The 21013-nt window shown below is 42.5% G+C and overlaps 1 protein-coding gene across 1 annotated transcript in view; it reads right to left on the bottom strand.

Moving 5' to 3' along the window:
- The window catches only part of PHF21B (PHD finger protein 21B), a 160763-nt gene that overhangs the window by 65119 nt on the left and 74631 nt on the right, over nucleotides 1-21013 (bottom strand). Inside the window, exon 3 of the mRNA XM_026086236.1 lies at nucleotides 187-501. Coding sequence (XP_025942021.1) covers nucleotides 187-501 — 315 coding nt within the window. The remainder of the gene's footprint in view (nucleotides 1-186; nucleotides 502-21013) is intronic.

The raw sequence follows: 21013 nt of genomic DNA, 5'->3' as shown, positions 1-21013 counted from the left end.
GTCCCCCTGCTGCTCCAACCTCCTCAGAGCCACCACGCACACACGTCCCTCACAGCTGCCCCACACCCCCCTCACACACGCACACGCGCGCCCCTTCCCGCCCCGCTCCGCTCCCCCCGCCGGCGGCGGCCCCGCCCCGGCCCGCCCCTACGCCCTCCCCGCGGCAGCAGCGGCGCCCGCCGGTACCTGGGCGGTGGAGCCGAGCTCGGGCGCTCGGCGGGCGCCCACCAGTTTGGCTGTGGTCTGCAAGTTGATGGGGGCGCTCTGCGGGGGCTCCACGCCCGCGGCGCTGCAGCCCAGCCCTCCGTTGAGGTGCGCCGTCACCATCGCGATGGGAGCCTTGGCCGGCAGGACAGAGATGGCCAGGTTCTGGCTCGGGCTGCCGCTGGGGCTCCCGCCGCCGGATGCCTTGAGGAGCGCCGGGACGCCGCCGGGCTTGGCGCTGCCGCTGGCCCCGCTGCCCACCAGCACGGCCGCGGGGCAGCTCCGCACCGCCAGCTTCTGCCAGGGGAGAGAAGGAGAGAGAGAGAAGCGCCATCATCACCCGCCAGGCTGCAGGAGGCGGCGGCGGCGCGGCCCCCCGGCCCCTCCCGCCCCCGCTGAGGAGAGCACTCCGCCGCGGTGGCCCGGCTCCCCCGCGGAGGCTGCTGCCGCCGCCGGAGCCGCCGCGCCCCTCGCCGTGGGGCGACGGACCGCGGAGCAGGGGGCGGGGGCCGCGCTGCCTTGCAGCGCGTGCGGCGGCGGCGGCGGCACCGCCGCCGCCGCCAACGACCCCTAACGGCCGCCAACGGCCCCTAACGGCCGGGCGCGGGCTGCGGGCGGGGCCCCGCTCCGCCGCTGCTGGCGGTGCTTTCCTGTCAGCCTCCGCCGCGGCTAAACTGGATTTGCATCTTTTTACCTTTTTTTTTTTTTTCCCCCCCTCCCCTCTTAATGAACGGGCGGGAAGGAAGGGCTTCACTCCACCTTGAGCACTTGGCATAGGGCTTGTGGGTTTCAAGAGTCTTTTTTTCCTTTGGTACATGTTTATGGCGAGAACTAATGACCCCGATATAGGTCTAGATATTCTAGCAGCTCTAATTAATAATAAAAATAAAAGATTTTTAGACGTAAAGAATGTTATTTTTCAACTTTGCCTTCCTCCCATCAGACTGAACTGCGTTACACTTGCTAGCCTCATGCTGAACACTCGTTTAGTTCTCGTAGTTTCTCACCTTGATTTACTCTTGATTCATTTGCTGTTTTCCCTTGATCTTTATTATATTTTCTCTCACAAACTGCTGCTATTTTTCCAGTGGCTCCTTCAAGCTAAGTTTTCTTCATAACGCCCATTAATAACTCACAGTTGTCACTATTTTTCTTGACAGTTGTACTTTTCAATTACTACAGAGTGGCTGTTCTGTCATTTGGAATATGATTACATTTATTACCATCTATTTACAGCATCTGTTATAAGACTTGTAGTCACAATTTGTACAGCCACTGTAAAGTTGCCATATGGTAAATACCCGTGTCTGTGTGAAACATTCACTTTTGGAAAGAAAAAACTTTTATAAACTTGTTGTACTTAAAAAATATCTTCTCAGAAACTGTTCTTACTAATGCTGTTCAGGCAGGTTAAGTATATTTGGAAAAATATGATTGGTGAATCCTCTTTTGATATTTTTAACTATTTTATTCTTACAAGAGTTAATCTCAAAGGCACTTAATCCTGCAAAAACTTGTGCCCATGTTTAACTTTCTTCCCTGTGAATGGTCCTATCAGCTTCAGTGAAATTACTTCTAATGAGCCCTTCAGGAAACTTAACCACATTTATAGGTCTGCTGCTGTACTAGTAAAGTCATTAAGAGTTTTGTTTGCAATTTCAGTTGTTCAAATAGAGTGTGTATAAAGTCATAAACATGCTTAGTTCTTTCCAGAATAAAGGTTAAAAACCTTACTTCTGGGAATAAAGTACAAGCTTTATAGTACAAAACTAATTAATTAATCAGGCTTTTAAGCAAATACCTTCTTACCTTTAACCCTGTTACATACTTTTAAGGCTGAAAAATCTTCATTGTCAAATATATTTGCTCCAAGGACTGTAGTTTTCATGCTTATCTGAACTCAGAAGCATGCATTTTACTAGAAGTATGTTTCATATTTTAATGAAAAGAAGCATTTATTTTTATATTTCATCATTACCCTAGCAATCATGACTTTGTATAAATTATTTCAAGCTTTGTTCATTTTTGCCTTCATATTTTATTCTCCATTACCTAACTAGTCATCTTAAGGAAAAATATGCAATATTTTCCTTAAGATAACCTGTTCCGTGTATCATAGATATTTTGAAGAGGAAAGGAGAACTTTTCTCTGAGTACAGAAATATGCCCTTAGAAGTACTCAAGTGAAAGCCAAGAAGCTCAGGTGCATTGTATGCATGTGGAAAAAGTTGCATGTGATAAAATACCATAATACTTTTAGGTGGCTACTGTGTTTTGGTACAGTTTTTCCATTGGTGTTCCTTGTACTGCTTCAATGTACTAGCACATAACTGCAAATGCAAAACTACTGCATGTATGACAGCTGAACATTACATCTTCACAACTCTACCGAGAAGTAAATGGAGTTAGTCCAGGAGTGAAATGCTAGTTCTGCTGAAGACGGTAGGAGTCTTGTTGCTGACATTAGTTCCACTGGGATTTCTTTTCTGTGGAAGTAAAAGCAGTCTCTATCCCTGATACCTATTATTTCCTTTGTCTTCATATTGCAAAAGTACATGTTAATCTTTGTCCTCAGAAACGCAAATATTTAGATTACTAAATGAAAAACTTCTCACAGAAACATTCAGTGTTCCTGTACTTATTTCATACTTTCACTTACAGGAAATAAAATTTCTAAGATGTAATATTCTAATGGTATTAATATCTTTACTTTTCTTTGGTCAGTTCAGTAACAACAACAAAAATCATCCAAGCAAACAAAATGCCACGATCCCAAAAGATGTACAATACTTGGTAGCTCAATGGAAAAGGCAAGTAAATAAGGAATAGCTGATTACTTTCCTGGCCCAATTTAATAGCCAGTAATCTTTTTTTTTTTTTTAATCTTATGCTAAAGGAGGAAAGCACAATGAGAAGTGCAAAAGCAGAAATTCTGCAAACATAAAAAAAATTTTTTTCTTGCTACTCAAACTAACATCCATCCATTCTTTGCTGTTCTCCCTACCATACCAGTAAATTGTTCCTGTGTGTCTATGTCATGTGCTGGTATTTTCCTAATAAGCTGACCAAAATGTCTATTCACATGTATGCAACAAAAAAAGCTAACAGGAAATAAAGGTTACTGCTTGTTTCAAAGTCTAACTTGAGATAAATATTAAATGCTTTTAAAGTCAACTGTTCATCTCCTAGTGGAGAACTATCTTTTTTAATCTAGGTTTGGGGTTTCTTTTAAGTAAATACTGGAAAGAATACTGCCCCGTGATAGGCTTTGACAGGACCAATCAGCCAGTGGCCTCCACAGAGAACGATACTATCCTAAGTTTATTTAAATAACTGCAAATTTTAGAAACAAAATATGGAAGCATATGTAAAGGATCAGGTCTAAAGATTAGCTTCCAAAAGACAGTTGCAGAAAAATTGTCTATTCGTATAGAGAAAAGCAGCTAGAGTTTCTCTTTTGTGTGTCATTTAATCATTTTGTGAAAATGTACCTACCATAACTCCAAAAACACCCCCCCCTTAATCAGATTATGTTTGCAGGGGAAAAGATATTATGCAGTTTTGCTTTGTAATGACCTTTTTTATTTTATACCCCCATGAAGACTTTGATAGAGGAGTGTTGGCAAAAACAAAGATTATGATATGAGAGGTTAAAAAAAAAGTCAACAAAACCTACATCTGCTGCATTCTAATTCTGCCAGATTAATTAAAAGAATAGTCTTGTTTTTTTGAAGAGAGAGAAAATCTGCATTTTGAGAATCAGTCAGCATAACATATTCTCTGACACTTTTGGAATGACGAATAACAAGAACCTAAGCATGCTTTGGACACTGCAGTTGAAAACATGTGCTGATATAATGGAAGAGCCAAAAAAAAAAAAATATTGGCTCTAAATGCTGGAAAGCAGGTCGCTGCTTCTCATCCACAGCATAACAGTCCTCACAATACACCAATTTTGAAGCAGTGCCTTTTCAATAGCAACACAACTTTCATTTTCACTGCAGGATGCCACAGGCAAACTGGAGTTTGAAATATGTATGCCAGTCACATGCAAACACACTACAATGTGCTGGAAAGCTGCTGCTTGTTTATGATTTCCCATCTTGTACATGGCACAGCCTCAACTATTCAAAGCAGAGCTAATATTTTTTTCCATATGTATCAAAATAACTCTGGCCTTTCTATTTATTTTTATATGTAAGCCTTCTCCCTACACCCCTCCTTCCTATAGAGGTCTGCGTTGTAAACGTTTGTTGGTGAGACGACAACCATGCAACAGTTTTAGCCTCGCTACCAGCAGTTATTCAAATGCTACTTCTCCCATCACGTAACACAGCCCATTCTTTTTAGTGAATAAAGAAATGGAAAGAGCAAAGGGAGAAATGGAGCTGAAGAATGCTGTGCTGTCACAGAATACACACAGAGAGATACACATACACACATGCGTGTGTGCACACACCGCAGCTCCACATGGACAGCACCCACGCTTTCAGTTTTTTAGCTTAGCGTTTCAGTTTCTTCATTTTACCCTGCTGCAGTTCACATTGCTTCTTCAAATCCTTACGAATCTGATATCAGCCTTACTTTGTATGTGCATCTCAAATAAGAATACGGTCCTGCTCTCCAATAGGGGAATACTCTGCTGCTGGTTACTCTTCCCTGTGGCAGTGATTTAAAATAGATGCATGCCTCTCAACGAACCTTCATGTTTCCATAGTAAAATATGAGACCTGTTTAAAAAGGACCTAAAATTCAGTGTCCATCACATTTATATTTTAACACCTACACACTGTAGATAGAGACTTCAGTCCATTAATCCCTCTAGAATGATACTCTCCTGACAAAGCAGTTTTGCTGTGAAAAACTGCAATTGTTTTCACAGCAATATCAGACCTTTGCATTAGCAGCCCCACAGCTAAGCGAAAACATTTGGCATAATCCGGAGAGTTTATTTAGCTTGCAGAAGAACGGCAATCAACTTTCAAACCAAAATGATGTCTTGTCGATTAATAATTTAACATTCGTCACCTATCTAAGGTCCTGCATGCCAAACAGCTGAACAGACTCCTCCAGCAATGAGGGCCTTGACCTCCATTAATTTACTCAATTGTTGCAATAAAACTCACTTGAACAATAGCATATTTAATATTCTAACCGTAGCAACACACAAATGCATTGCGGATCAGCCCCTAGCCATAGCACCTGGAATATTTCAGGCTTTTGGTACAGTCCTATGAATTTCTATGTATTTATCAAGTATTTCCAAGTCGCTACTTTCATACACAGCAGTGGTGAGTGATCTTGCCTTACCTGGGCCTTGATTCACTAGACACCTGTGTCACTTTACAGGCTGAAACAGAAGTCAGGGGAGCATATGCTGGGCACGTGTATGTATGCCTACATAGGTACCAAGAGGAGTTTGGTGGCGATTTATGGAGGAGAAGGGCTCTGTGGCCAGTGTTTCATCAGCAGAGTCCCACTAAAATGCTTTCCCTTTGCAGATAACCCCTTGGCACCGAGGCGCCTGTGTCCGAAGAGAAGAGTGGACATTAAAAATATTTTCATGCAACCGAGGATGGAGAGGCTTGCATGGAAAAGTTTAACACTGTTCCCAAAACACCACATTTTGCCGTGGTGGTGTTGAAGCGGAGCAGCCAGCAAGGGAGGAGGGGGAGAAGAGCCTGGGATTGCTCCTCCTGCCAAGCTCCCTCCAAACCATGCGCCAGGAGGCCACGATCACTTTGGGCAGCGGCAGCACGGGACCCCCAGCTTCTGCCCTGTGCCTGGGGTGCTGGGACCCCACAGAGGCCATGGCTGGGGGAGCACCTGCTCTGCCGCTTCGCTCCTCCCAAAGAAGCAATAAAGCACTATCAATAGGCAAGGAAGTGGTGACTTCACTGCTACTTGGAACTGGTGCATTAGTTTTTATCAGGGGATACGAGTTAAAAAAGTAAAAGAAACAGAAGAAAATCTGAGAGTAAATGTAAACATCCTGGCAGAAGTGCCACGAGGCACGAAAGGAGGGACAACACCTTTGTAGGGACTGGCTTTTAGTCAAGCGAGGCTGCGTGTAAAACACAGGCATGGTGGTTTATGTGTGCTGAAGTACAATCACAGTATCTTCTTTTTTTTTTTTTAAGTCTTCTTTTGTCTGTTAGTTTCTTCTCCTTCTCCTTTCTCGTTCCCTTTCTCTTTCTTTCTCTCTCTTTTTTTTTTGACAAATCACTGCCTGCCTGTCATTAGAAGTAAGAACATATTCATTTTTCTCTATCAGATCTCCATTAATTAGCCATCACTGCAGCAGGCTCTAGGATTTAAATTCAAAGTGGAACTCATTCTGATCAAAACTGCAGCAAACTGGGGGTTTTGTTTGACTTTTACCTGAAAGTCAGTTATTGTAGCACTGATGTACATACCACATTACCAGCTGAGTGCTTTCAGCATCCCTCTATCAGTGTGAAATATTTAATCGGCACGAGGATCCAATCAGCACAGCAGAGGGGAATCCAGCGTGTGCATTAATTTACTTTCAGTAGTAAAGCAGGTCAGAAACATATAACCTTCCCCCTTCCCCCCTCCCAAACAAATACCCAGCACATCAGAAGAGTTTTTTTGGCGGCGGGGGAGGGAATGAAAGCCACCCTCGATGAATCCAGATTGGAGACTCAGACAATAAATTAGTCATTCCTGCCAGAGAATGACAAATACTGCCTGGAACAGAAAAGGGGGACCCCCCCCAGAAACATCCTCCCCCCAAAATCCCCTCTCACACTAATTACACTGGGTTACTGCTTTTTTTTAATCTTTTACTCTTTTTAAGCTAAAGAGATGGCTGAATGATTACCCCTCCTGCCTATGACATTAATGAGAAAGAAAGCAAATGCCAGGAAATAATGAATCAGTCTTTGTATTAAGGTGCAGTGGCACTGGATTTCCTGACCAGCCCTGTTCCCCGGGAACGGCTTCCGTTATTGTTATTACTAAAAATCTGGTTTAGAAGCATTACCAAGCACTTTTACACATCAGCAATTTTTATATATTGCAGAAGCATACTGCAGCATACCACAGCTAAACTTTTTCTACCACCAAATTTATGCTCACATTTCTCATCCTTACTCTCTCTCTGGACAAGACCGAGTTCCTTATCTGCAAGAAACCTAACAAGAATAGATGCACTATTTTTTTCACTTGTGCTCATTTACAGTGTAAACTTTTCACGGCCAAACTTACACGATCTTGCAAACAAAATCACCATGCAGAAATGCAACAACAGGCAAAAATTAAAGTTGCACAACCCCCCCTAGCTTGTTGTCAGCCTGATGTCACCAAAACGCTCGGAGCAGCCGCTTGCCAGGACAGGGCAGTGATGAAGAATTAGTGGCCTCATGCACAGAGAGAATTTTCAAAAATGGGAAATGCCCTAATAGTGGTATATAAAGCCCTTATAAAAGCCTATATTCACTCAAGTGCAATTATCCTTTAATTTCTGAAACCATTAAACAGCTTGCTGACTTAAAAAAAAAAAAAGGCATTTTCCACTGTATTGCTAACTGGCAATCCACTCATCAAAGCGCCGAATTATCTGCTCCGTGACTTGCAAACAGCAGTTTTTAACTAATAAGGAGCAGGAGGAAGGGGAAGAGGACGCAGTTTAATGAGGGAAGTCCAAATTCATGCCGCGGAACATTCTAGACGTGCCAGTGCATCTTGAAGGGGGGAGGAGAGGGAGCTAGATTTTTTTTTTTAATAACCTCACAAATAATCCCTCCTCCTTCCTCTCTTGCAGCCCGTGTCAGCGATGAAGGAAATGAGAACAAGGAGCCTGATTCACAGCTGACTCCCCGTTCGGGTTGCATCAGATCAAGAAAGCGCAGTCTAACGGGGCGGGGGGGCGATTTCTGCAGGGGAAACACATCTACAAGCCGGCGTTTTGTCTCCACGGCCTATTAATTGGCTCCCTTTTGTGTTCGAGCTCTTAAAACTTGCAGTGGAGTTACCTATATACACAATGTGCGCACACTTGCACACACGCTACATATATACATATATAAAATTCAGTATTATACACGTAGGAGAGACCTCTCTTAAAAAAAATCTTCAAGGAAAGAGCGGTTTGTTTAGCATTTTGATGCATGGATTTTGTTGTTTCCTTAATCTTAAGAAAAAAACAGCTCAGTAAACTCATAATAAGAAGACAAGGCCCATCCTAGGGCCGCTGTTAAAGGCAGCCTTTGGGTTGAGTCCAGCGTGCTTCGGGTCAGGCCCGCAGCGATGAGAGTGCAGCTCAGGCTACGAATCTCTGATGCGCTTTTGCATAGCTCCTCCTTTTAGAATATAACCTTCCTTTAGAATATAACCTTCTTTTAGAATATATCCTCCTTTCAAGCCCAAATTTACAACAAAGGGGAACTCGGGCTGGCTCTGGCTGCTGACACCCCGGGGAGCATACAGGCAGGCTCTCAACGGGTCGCAGGGTGGTGTAAAGGGCTCCCCGCTGTGTTACACAGGCCTTCCCCTAGCCCCAAAGCTGCAATCCACCTTGCCGTCAGCAGCTCCGCAAATTTACATCCTTTTGCCGTTGCCAGTGCCGGTGTTTCCCGCGATTTGCCATGCCCCGTGCATTTGAGAGGGCTGCATTCAGCCCGCTTCCTTAATCTTAGGAAAAAAAAACCCAAACAACTCCCCCCAAACAAACACAAAAAAACAGCGCATACATCATATAAACACTAATGCACTTCTAATTTAAGTTTTGAAAAAACAAAGGCAGCGTGATTAAAGGCCACGAGCACGCAGCTCGGCATATGGAACCCCAGCGAGCGCCCTTGAACAAACTGAATGTTTGCATTGTGCAAAAGGCTCATTCAGTACCTCTACAAGACGCAGTGCAGACATTTGCATATTTATAGGGGCACCTTATCGTTTTTAGATAAATCAGAGGATCCATCAAAACCGCATTCCTGGATATCCCACCTCCCTTTGTTTCTGTCCTCTGCCTCACTATTTCCTTTTCCTCTGTATGAGCATCACTAAAGTTTGCATCCTAGTACGCCTCCAGACTGAGATGTGAAACTCAGGGGCTTCTGTGTTTTGCTTAAAAATGTGCTACTTTCTATGATCAAGCAGGGCAAAAAGAGATGCAACTGCATGCAATTAAAAAAATAAACAATAAATTGGAGTAATTTATTAAATCCAATTTCAATGATGGTGCCTCCTGATTCATTTTCCCTTCCCCCATTTCCCTCCCACCAGCCTTGCCCACCCCAGGCATGATAATCATTTCTTTGATTTCCCCCTCCTCCACTGCATCTTCAAATCAAATTTGGGAATGCGCATCTTTGGTACAGCAGAAAGAACAGGCAACACAATAAATTAAGCCAAATCCTCTTCTCTTTTTCTTCTTCCCAGATAACACAGAATCCTCCTGAAATGAACAAATGTAACTGTGAACAGATACAGACTTCCCACGGGATCAAACCATCCGTTCCTTGGTATACATATAAAGAAGAAAGAAGTTAAATGGTTGCATTTCCCCCAAGGAAAGGTAGAGCTTTAGTTGTGAAGTATTCCCAACAGAAATTCTGGATAAGTTGCAAAGAAAAAAGGAGAAAAAAACTGCCTCCTCTCCGGACCACATACAGACATTTCCCCGGGAATTTTACATGCACACATTTCACCCCAACAGCACAAGTTTTTAGTATTACTGTGTTACTCCGGAGTGATTACTGTTTTCCATCGGCAGGCGTATTTGCATGTTAGTCATGAAACTGCTCCAAGCAACCTTTCAATTTTCTAACACTCCAAAATACAGCTTTGGTGAAAGTAAACAAAGGGCAGAAAAAATGAGCCCAAACTGAGAGCCTACATTTAGGCACCTTGATCCAAATCCAGGCATTTGTGTCCACACGAGCAGCTGCCAGCTGGCCTGGTGCAGCAGTGGCCAGATATAAGGCAGATATGTTGCAGTGCATGCCCCCGAGTGACCCCCCCCCCCTCACCTTGCAACAAGAGAATTTGGGAAAATGAATGAAATCGTGCTACAGAGTTTGGTGGGAAACCTAAAGGGAGGGTGTTGTTCAGAGGATAGAAGATGAAGGCAACATTACTAACAGGCTTTGTGGAAAGTGTGAGGGGCTAACAGAGGTAACACACAACACATACTGCACTAAGTGAGGGCCCAAAGTTCATTACTTGTATTTTCCTTCCACAAGTCACACGAAAAGCAATCTACGGATCCAGAAATGTAGCAAAGCCCAGAGCCAGGGAGGACAAACACACAACTAGTAACTATATCTCTGGAAAGAGATGCTACAAATTTGAGGAAGGCAGGCATCCAAGGAAGCTGGAAGAAATGGGACAGGAGTCACACGGGGCCAAAAGCTTTCACTATAGCACTCTCTCAGGGCTCTGATAGCCAATGCACAGAAAATGGTTGCAATGGCAGATCTCTGAGAAATTCTCCTTCTACATCATAAGATAAAACAATTTATTATAACTTATGATGTGCAATGAGAACAACGAGCAATTGTGAAGGCCCTTTGTAGGTGTAAATCAGAAGGGTGAGTTGCCAATCAACTCCCATTTTAAGGCTTCCTACTTCCTGACACCTTAATACACAGAGGACGACAGCCTGTCCCTTCCCAGGATCTCTGAGCATCCCTGCATCACCCATAGAAAATCCTTTGTCCTGATGAAACCCTTTCAGAGGGAGCAGCTCAGAGTACTCCTATGCAAGGAAGTTAAATCTGAGGCCATGGAGACATGTTCAGATCACATACCGAGTCAAAGCTAGGCACTGAACCTTGATGTCGCAAAAGCAAAACTTTAGTCATCAAAACAGCACCACCTCATTTGCCCTGTGCCCTATTTAGGGCTATCCAAAATGTAAATTTGAATAGTCAAAACTGCCCTGTTTATCCAGCCTCCCAGATGAGGACGAAGGTGGGGTGGCTGCTGCAGACCCACAGCAGTGAGCTTTCTTTTCTGTCTTTCGAGAAGTGGATGTTCAAAAAGGTAGATTATTGAACAACAGATTGTCAAAAGCATAGGGTAATTTTCAACACTTGGCTGAAAATCCCATGTTCAAATTTACAGAAGCAGAGGATAATGGAAACTAGGAGCTCCAAGTCTCCTATCATGTGCTCAGACCACTGTGCAATGCTCTACTTTTTTTTATGAGACACATACAACAGCCTGTCTTCTCTAGGGACATAGGTGGTTCAGACAGATAAAAAAATAAACTCCCCTACCCAATCCCCCCCATCTGCCAAAGAGCTATGCGTCAGTACATGTATGTGAAAAATCAAAAGCAAACTTCTACAATTCCAGAATCACAAACAGTATCACTCAACTAGATACAGATAACTGATCAGTCATAATAAGAGGGGGATGCGGCGTGTAATATTTTTCTTTTAATAAGACTTCAGAGAATGCATGAAAAACTATTTTGAATGACTGAATTGTACAAATATATTAGTAGGTGTTGAAAATATGGGTGAATTCAGGAAACAAGGGAACGATGTGCTTTCACTCTAACTTAATGGAAATGCAAATGATAGGATAATGTTTAAAGGCAAAGAAAGGTATACAGCAGCAGTGTTGGGAAAAAATATTAAAAAGAGACAAAGGAGCTGCTAATGAAGGACTGCGTAGATCCAAGGAAGAAACTAAGACACTTCACAAGCATTATTCCAGAGGCCGAAGAGAGAGTAATGAGCAATAAATAATGCAGATTATGCCAATGGCAGTAAATAAAATGGAACAGAGAAGAGAGAACGAGAAAGAAAAGACTGGGCCCACTTCAAAACAACAACAGGAGAAAAACACAAAGGAGAAGGCAAGGACACGCTACACAGTAACTCTGCACTTACCTTCACAAATGAAGATGGAGATGATTACATAATGCACGGCTAAAATGGAAATTATCTGGAAAATTTAGAAACTAGTCTGCAGTTGTGTCTGCACTAGTTTCTAAACTACTGCCCTGAACAGAGACGAGAGAAAGAAAGGGGTTTTGTTTGTTGATTTTTCTTGCTCTGGTAGTGGAAAGCATTTAGATTCTTCAGCCATGAGGGCTGTATAGGTAACTAGAGAGAGTGACACAGATCTGTGTGCATACTTAGAAAGGATTCAAGGGCACAAAAGAAAGGCCAGAAGAGAATGAGAGAAGCTTTAGCAAACTTTTCCACAACTTTGTTACATTTAAGCCTAAGAATAAACAACATCCTCTCGGCCTTATTTCCCATTGTGTGCTCTGAAGTGCAGAACATCACAGCCACTTATGACAAACTCTACCTCAGTCAGTCACTCAAATCCTTTGCTTGAAACATTTATCATACGCGATAGCTTTTCTTCTGATAAAAGCCACTGTGCAAAGAAGCTGAACACAGAAAAATGACAGGGTGGTCAGCGAAAACCTGCTGCTTTGCTCTCTGGTTCTGCAGTGCACCCAATCTTTTTATGTTTCCATTGGGGCTTTCCGTTTTTTCATGCAAGACTGGCACACATTACATCTCTGCAGAGCAGAAGGTAGTGATTAGTCCACGGCTGGGGAGGTCTGTGGCAGGTTTGTGCAGCAGCCTCCAGAGATCTAAGTTCAAATACAGGGCAAGCTCTAAGTGGGAAAGAAATGGGAAGGTCTTGTTCTAGTTCCCATGGTCCAAAATCATCTTGGGTGTAACACTCCCCCCAGGGATCTGTTTGGCCTGCAGTTGTGTGAATTGCAAAGATGTGATGTAGAAGAAGACTGGGTAAATCAGGGAGGAATAAACTAGGACCTGCTGCTAATTAAAGCTAACCTAGCCAAAAAAAAAAAGAAAAGAAAGAAAGAAAAGGAACACACTCCATCCTTAGGACAAGGCACCTTGGCCAAAGGAACCGACTAAAAAGCTACGGCACTTTTTACCACGTGGCCAACAAGTTGCTCCCAGCAGTAATCAACACTCGCTCTCCTCAGCTGGGTGTTCAGCAGGCTGTGTGAAAACAGCCCAGTTCCCAGCAGACAGCTGCCTACAACATAACCAATAATAACAGGCAGACTCAGCAGAGAGGCTAAAGACTGCATGGCCACAGTGAGTAAATTACCCTCTCAACCCTTAGAGGATTATAGGTCTCTGTCAAGTCATTTGGATCTAAAATTTGACCTGTCTTAAAACATTTATAGTTTGCTAGGGAATAGCTTCTGAATTCTCAACAGCCATTTCAAGGAAAATATATCTCTTGATTATGAAAATATTATGAAAATATATTTAATAATTCTAATAACAATTTCTACCTACAAACTATCTTTACCTAAAATGCTTCCACAATGTAAACTGTCCCTTCAGCTTAATATACACTAACATCTCCTTGTATACAAGTCCTGACAAACACTATCCTGAGAGTTATGCTGACATCAGAAATCAGAAACAAACCAAAAGACCTGGAGGCATCAAAAAATCAACTCAATGGAAATAAAAATTTACCAGCCAATGCAAAGGGAGAGAGCAGACAGGGAAAGAAATGTAATTTTCAAGAACAGGGCATTAAGGGAAATGCATTCAAAACTAAGATTTTTTGACAACATACCAAAAGCCAGACATGCTGAAATACAGTGCTGGTTAAAGGGAAATGCATGTGATATTTTAACTAAAAGTTTCAGGAAGAAGTAAATACAGCTTCAGAGGTGTTTCCTTAATGTGCAACTGAACAATGTGGCAAGAGACAAAGACTGCTGAATTCGGCAGTGGCTACATCTATAAATGGGAAAAGCAACCCACAAGTGGAAAGTTTTCCAAGCTGGAAACAAAGTAAAGCTCCTAAGTATTTTAGCGTTGGGCATGACTGAATTGCCTGCTATTTATTATTTCAGTATCATCCATTAACATCACTGCACTTAAGGGCTTATCAGCATTTCCATTACAAAACTCACCATGGTAGAAGTTTATTAGTTGATTGCCTTGTCTGGGGAAGGAGTGAAGGAATGAAAGATGGCACATATATTGAAACAGGGCACATATGTTCTCAGCCAAGAGATTAGATTTTTTTTTTTTATAAAAATGCAAAGACGTGAGCAATTTCCTAAGAGATTTTGCCTGTTAATGTGCAGTCTGAGAATATAATAGCACTTGCAGGGCCACCCATGCATAAACTGGAAAAAAACAGGACAAGGCTGGGCCAGAACAACTGCTTATCCCAGCTAGCCCTTTAGAAACACGTGCTCAAATCTACACCCCTGAAGAGCCATGTTGAAAACTTTCTTGTGAGTTACAGGGTGCACGGGGGAATAAAAACAGTCTTTTGATCCTGACAGACATGGCATTATGCATTCTGTGCAGCCCTTATGTTGTTCCAAAAGCAACACGTATGTCCAGATTAGCTTCTCTGCCTGTATGAGTGGGAGATGAGGTGCATACTCGCTGAGCAAGATAGCAGTTAGACCAGGGAGATGAAAACAGGGCCTCAGATTTCGAGATTTATGTCTCTGCAGTTCCCTCTTCAGTGAATTTGGTAACTGCAGATTTAAAACTGGCACACCTCCAGCTCAGTGCACGCCTGGGCTACAGAGTTGGAAGAAACTTCTACTTTTGTTTATAGACTCAATGGATTTTATTCTTCTCTCCTGCAGTGGAGTAACACTGCTCAACCTCAGAAGAATTGGTCTTGGTTTAAACTGGCATGAGAGCAGAAAGAAATCAAGCTGAATGCATTTAAATGCATAAAAATATACCAGTGCTAGCTGTAAGGCTGATTCTGCTATTTGCTCTCTGCTCACTGTTTTCATAAAGGATACCTGCAAGCAAAGCAGACTAGCTTAATGTGGCTCCCTCCACTGTCAACTGTGAGAACTAGTTCAAACACAGAGTAGAGCAGAAGACTCCTCAGTCACCCCATGGGGCCCCTGCAGACACTACTGTGAGCTGAGACCCACAGACCCCTTAGTGTATTTTATACCTTGGGAACATCTTACTAGTGCCTTTATATGGAAGGAGACAGGCACTTCAGAGGGCAAATCATCCTACCTGAGAGAGAAACTGTCCTTGGAGGGGTCTGTCTCTCTCCATCAACCTTATTGGGCATACAGGCTTCTAATTTACTCACTTTCATTAGGTGCTGGAAGTTGGGGAATTCAGGCCCAAAAGACCCTGCAACATTTGGTCATGCAAACTTATGTTCTTATGTTGGGAGTTGTGTCAGTGTAAAACTGGGATGTCTCAGCCTCAGGAAATCTCTGCCAAAACCACAAATCAGATTCACTTTGCCTCGTTCCAGGCCTTAAGTGTTAGACCTTCAACAGCTCCTTCTACTCCAGAATAGTTAATGGCGGCTTTTACTTTGGTTTCAGACATGCTAAGAATTAGCTTAAATGATAGAAGAATCTGTGTATTGATCTCAAACACAGACAATTTAGGTATGGACATCTCCAGAGCAGGTGATCAGGACACAGACTGATGCAGCCATGACTGCACAACCCATCAGCTGATCCAAACAATCCTGCCATCCCCAGCACGCTTCCCCTTCCTGTACTGTCACCACATGTCCACAGCGATAACCTCCTCTGCACATGGTTGGGCCACTGACCAGCCAGCATGTCTGGAGGGGGGACAAAATTGTCTCTGAAGCTTGGCATGCTCACCTTCCCCGCTTCCCAAGGCTGCCAGTTGACCACCTCCACTGTAAATTAAAGGCAAAATACAAAACAGCTCCTAAGATGTGTTTCCCTTGCTATGCACACAAAATGCACGTGTCTTTTTGGTATGACCTGGCTTAGTAGCCCACCTACCTTGGAAAGTTCTGCCTCTCCTTGAGCGGCTGCAATGTAATATGAGAATGATAGAGGGTATGAGGAGTTTCAGATAGGAGGAAGGCTGATGTTGTCAAGGTTGCTCATACTGAGCACTGAAACTTGGGTGTGACCTTATCAACAAGGATTTTTTACAACTATGAAGGAGACAGAGCAAAATGATCTAGACAAACTCAATGTCCTGGCAAGGAGCACAAGAACAATACATAATCAAGCAAATGTTGGCTCATGGCAACAGAAATGTGCCCTCACATCTTTGTGACTAAACTATAAATAGGTACCGTGGTTTTTTTCTATCACATGTGATTTTTTTTTATGGGCTGGCAATGTGAGAGTAAAGTTTCTTACAGTTTTACAGAGAAATATTTTAAAGTGACCTTTTACCCTTTTCATGCTGAAGTTAAAAAAAATTCTCACATAGGCTGTTTTCTTTCAACTGACTGATAACTATTATGACAGATGCTGTAGGATTTGGGCCTGGTACATAAGGAAAGACAAGTGAGTTTTAAGACAACTATTCTGCATTGTGTTATACATCAAGAGACATGTGATCACTGAACCACAAACAGCCATAGAAAATACATTTCCTGTGGAAAAGATAAGCCTTTCGAAGGCAATAACAAACTTTTCACAACCATCCCCAGGAACGGGAATGCTTTTAAACTCTGGCTGCCAACATGCCTGATTTCCATCCCAGGAGGTAAAAAGAAGAGACAAGAATGTTTTTATTTTCCTTGGCCTTTCACTATGTTCACTAGAAAGCATGCAGACCAGAGCAAATGAGGGCTGCACACCTTCATTAGCACCTTGAGGAATCATTGTTCTTGAAAAGTAGTCATGTTTACCCTGGAGATTGGCCCAAGCACTCCAAAACTGCTCCCATTTTCATTGGGACAAGCTCCAATGAAAGGGCGCTTACGATGACTGCTGGAGGACGCCTGACAGATTTGTTAGCATTGCATATATGCCAGTTTTGTCCGTTGTTCTCAAGCCAGGGGATGTGAAACAGATTCCGCCCCAAAACTGTACAACTACATCCCACAGGAACACATGTCAGCCAGCAAGTCTATTGAAGGGACACAACTTATTGGTCCAGCTACAGACCAAAATGGCTTCTGGACCAAAGCCGATTTGTGTTTTACTGGCTATCACATCCTGCTGGTTATCACATGCCTGTCTGGATATGACTATACACACAGTCAAATGTTTTAATTAACACATTAATTTAAGCACAGCACAAACCAGAAAACCTAGCTCAGGAATTCTTGCATGAAGCTTACAGTTTCTTCCTGGAAGCTGTTCTCAAACCAAAGTTAATCTCAACTCAGGGATCTCAAGTAATAGCATCTACCTCTTTACTAGGTTAACGACTTTCACTGTTAAAAATCATCATCTTATTTCTAGCTTTAGCTTCTAGCCACTTATGCCTTTCTCAGCTATACAGCAGAGTGGCCTGCTAACCCAGAATTTTTGTTTCCCTGAAGACAGGGATGATGATTCTATCTTTGTCAGTGGGGACAGCCATACCCACAGAGGGCACTGCAGGTGGGGTAGAAGATAAGAGACCGCTTTTGACTGCTTCAGCCTAGGTCTGTGGTCAAATCAGCTTATTGTTTTCCTGGGAAAGGCATTGATTGCCCTTCCAGTCTCTGAGCCCAGCTCAGTACTAGGACAAAAATGAACAGGTCCCAAGAACCCACTAGAAAGTTGTATTTTACCTTCAGAACATTGCGCACAGAAGCCAAAGTCGCTTGACTCAAGTCAGGAAATTTTTCCCAGGAGACGGCTGCCTCACATAAAATTAACCCATTATATTAACTAATGGTGTGTAAATAAAACCCATTTCGGTTACACTGAATCTATATTCAGTGAACAGTTATTCATAATAAAGAGCCGAGTCAGAGGGAAGCTTGCCTGTGGCACTGTGTTAAACTTGCAGTAAGATGCGTTGCTCTTTGGTAAAATAGCTTTGCAAACTTTTTTATCTCTGAATTTGCCTTTCAACCTACTAATGTAATAACAATAACTAGGAGCAAATTAAAAGAATATAATAAGCACATCAACCAGGTATCTGCAACATGCACAATATGCAGACTTTGAAGATTTAATGGCACACTTAATGACCCAGGCCAGAACTAAATGAATTTCCATCCGGGCAAACACCCAGGGTAGTACAGGTGAAGGAAAACAGTCAGCACATTCCCATTCATGGATTTTGAGGCTACAAAGGATGATTCAATTCAGCTAGTCTGACATCTCGCATAACAGCACCATGGTAGTCAACCAGTTAGAGCCTAATAACTTATGTTCAGGTAAAGTTTGACCTTCCAGAGAACACACCCTTTCTTGATATGAAATAGCAAATCCTCTATTTCCTTTGGTCATCCCTTCAAACAGTTAAATCTTCCCCACTCTTCAAACCTGCAACCTGGTTTCTGACCTGAGTTGGTCTGGAGTTGTACCTGCAGTGGCTCTTAAGTTTACTAGGACTATCAGGCCTCTAATATGGCCAGAATTTCTAACAGTTGCCTTGTTGCTCTATGATTTCTGTATTTTTATCAGACTCAGGGAGCCAAAGCAAGCTGAGTGTGCAGGAGCATGTGGTATCCGTGTGCAATGCAGCATACAATCCAGCCTTTCGGCTAGCTCTCAGCCATTCGCATTCTGGCAACCTACCTCTTTTAAATCCCCAAACACTACAAGCCCAACACAGAACAAATACCAACTTCTGTGAAGCTATAGCAGAGAAAAAAATGGTAGCTAAAAAAAAAAAGCAAAAGGCCAACTTCAAAGTTGTTGGATTTGGTGCTTGGGCTTTGAAAAACCTGTCATTTGGGAGGAAGGGTGGGAGGCTGCTCTTTCCCCCTCCTTCTCATTAAACGGCTCCTCAGAACTTGGGAGAGCTCCTGCTCCTCATTATGCATTCCTCCTTCTGGAAATAAATACTTGTGTGGGTTGTCACATTAGTCAGTAGATAGATGTCAAAAACAAATTACAGCCTGGCATGGAGCCAAACATTGTGTGTGTTATAATGGAGTATCTGTTATTAAGAAGGTGGTTGGTTCTGCATGTCAGAGGGTGGAGCCTCTTCCATGAGCAGAAGCCTTATAATGAGGGGCTTTCTAAAGAAGGAACAGAGAATCACGATCTTGTTTCATTCCTTTCCCCACAAGGAGATGTTACACAAACTCCCCATATGGCTCATCACTACGCACAGAGAAATCATACTCCTTCAATGCTTCTTCCAGCTCTGTGAAGTCAAAAACAAGCTAAGCAGTCCCACAGCTCACTTCAGCCTTTAAACAAACTAGGTCTCTCCAGAGGGACTCGAACCCAAAACTTTTTTGTCTTTTCAAGGTCCAGAGATTCTCTCCGTCTTTCTCTATCTCTCTGCCACACATACACACACACACCCTGGTGTTTTACAGCCCTCAAATCAGTTCTGGTGTCAGTTATGATGAGCTGCCACAGTCAAATTGTTTTTCAAAAAGAGATTTAGAAAAATATACCAAGCGTCCAGCTCTCACTATAAACCACTAATCTTCTTGATCTGAGAAATCAGCATCCTGGATTATTATCGAACTGGTCCTGTGTGACCTAGATGAGCCACATTGAACATTCCCCCTCCACTTTTTGCATCTGTGTAGATAAGAGCCAGAGTAGATGTCCAACAAAGTCAAAATTTTGCACTACCCCTGATAAGAGGTTGTTTGCTTTTGTGAATCTAAAGGCAGAGCAGACGAAGTTCCATAATTAGATCACCTGATGTGAAAATTTCAATGAATAAATGGAGTTATTTCAGTTATATACAGAGCTGTTAGAAGATCAGCTGTTGTTATGACATGCCTTCCCACTGCAGTGCTAGTGCTGTCTGCAGACGGCTGCTGTAACTCTGAAACTATAGTAGAAATTAGAGTGCAAGAGCTACAACTTTATCATTCTTACATTCATTAGCGAGAGATGAGAATGAAACCATTAGCTTTCATTCCAGCTTACCAGATACCATGTCATTGGCCTTGTCTCTAACTTTAATGTAACTCTACACACTGCAGTACAAGACTACGACTGATTTTTAGAAGGACTCTACCAAAAATATCAAAATACATTCAAAAATTTCTGGACTAGGTCACTGGTAGTGAACACGAATGATCAGAAAAACCCCTTAATGTCCCATCATTGAAATTCAGAATATTACCAAAACCCAAGTGTTCAAATATCATAACTCCAACTAATCACAAGATCAATTAAAAAATATAAGACTTTTCAAAAGCAATTAACAAGAAGGTCTTTTTTCCCCTCTAGCCATTTAGTCTATAAGAGCTATGTCATCAAACTTTCAGGAATAAGCACTAGAAATCTAATTTTTGTACAAATTAAAGCTGAGAATTTACAGTCACATGATTCCAACAGCTAGGGATTTAAAAATAAAATAAAGTATTGTGTGACTAACAATATCACTGCTAGAGCTGGCAGCGCTTCATTTATATGCTGCAGGGGGGTCAAGCTGGACAATGAAACTAAACCTCTGCATTTTACTTCTTGCTGTTGTTCAAAACTTGTCTTGCAATCCTCACTCATTCTTGGTAAGTCACCGCTTTTCTTAAGTTCTGATCTTTTCAAGCTTTCAGATTTCACCCTTCTAACATTTGTGTATCAAAACGGACCAGGTCTTCGTTTACTGTAAATGATGACAGGGCACTGACATCTCTCTGGATCATCCATGAGCACGTGCACATCTGAAGGTTTATGCACGAGGGGTAAGGACTAGGTATGATTATACATAAAAACAATTCATTTGACTTAAATAAACCGAAACCAATTTTGCACCAACTGAGGATCAAACTCATAGGCTACTCATAGTTTTAGAGATTACACCGAGCAATGTTTGTCATCTTAGGACATCTCAGCAAGGGTATCATGTCCTGGGTTCACACACAGACCATCTTGAATTCCAAAGTCCTAAATGCTTTTGTGACTCTGGGCCCAAGCATTTTTATACTGCTTAATGCATAGAATTAACTACTAGTGCTA

The sequence above is a fragment of the Apteryx rowi genome, unplaced genomic scaffold (genome assembly GCF_003343035.1).
Source record: "Apteryx rowi isolate R43461 unplaced genomic scaffold, aptRow1 scaffold_689, whole genome shotgun sequence".
Lineage (NCBI taxonomy): Eukaryota > Metazoa > Chordata > Aves > Apterygiformes > Apterygidae > Apteryx > Apteryx rowi.
This window is presented reverse-complemented; position numbering and strand designations above follow the sequence as displayed.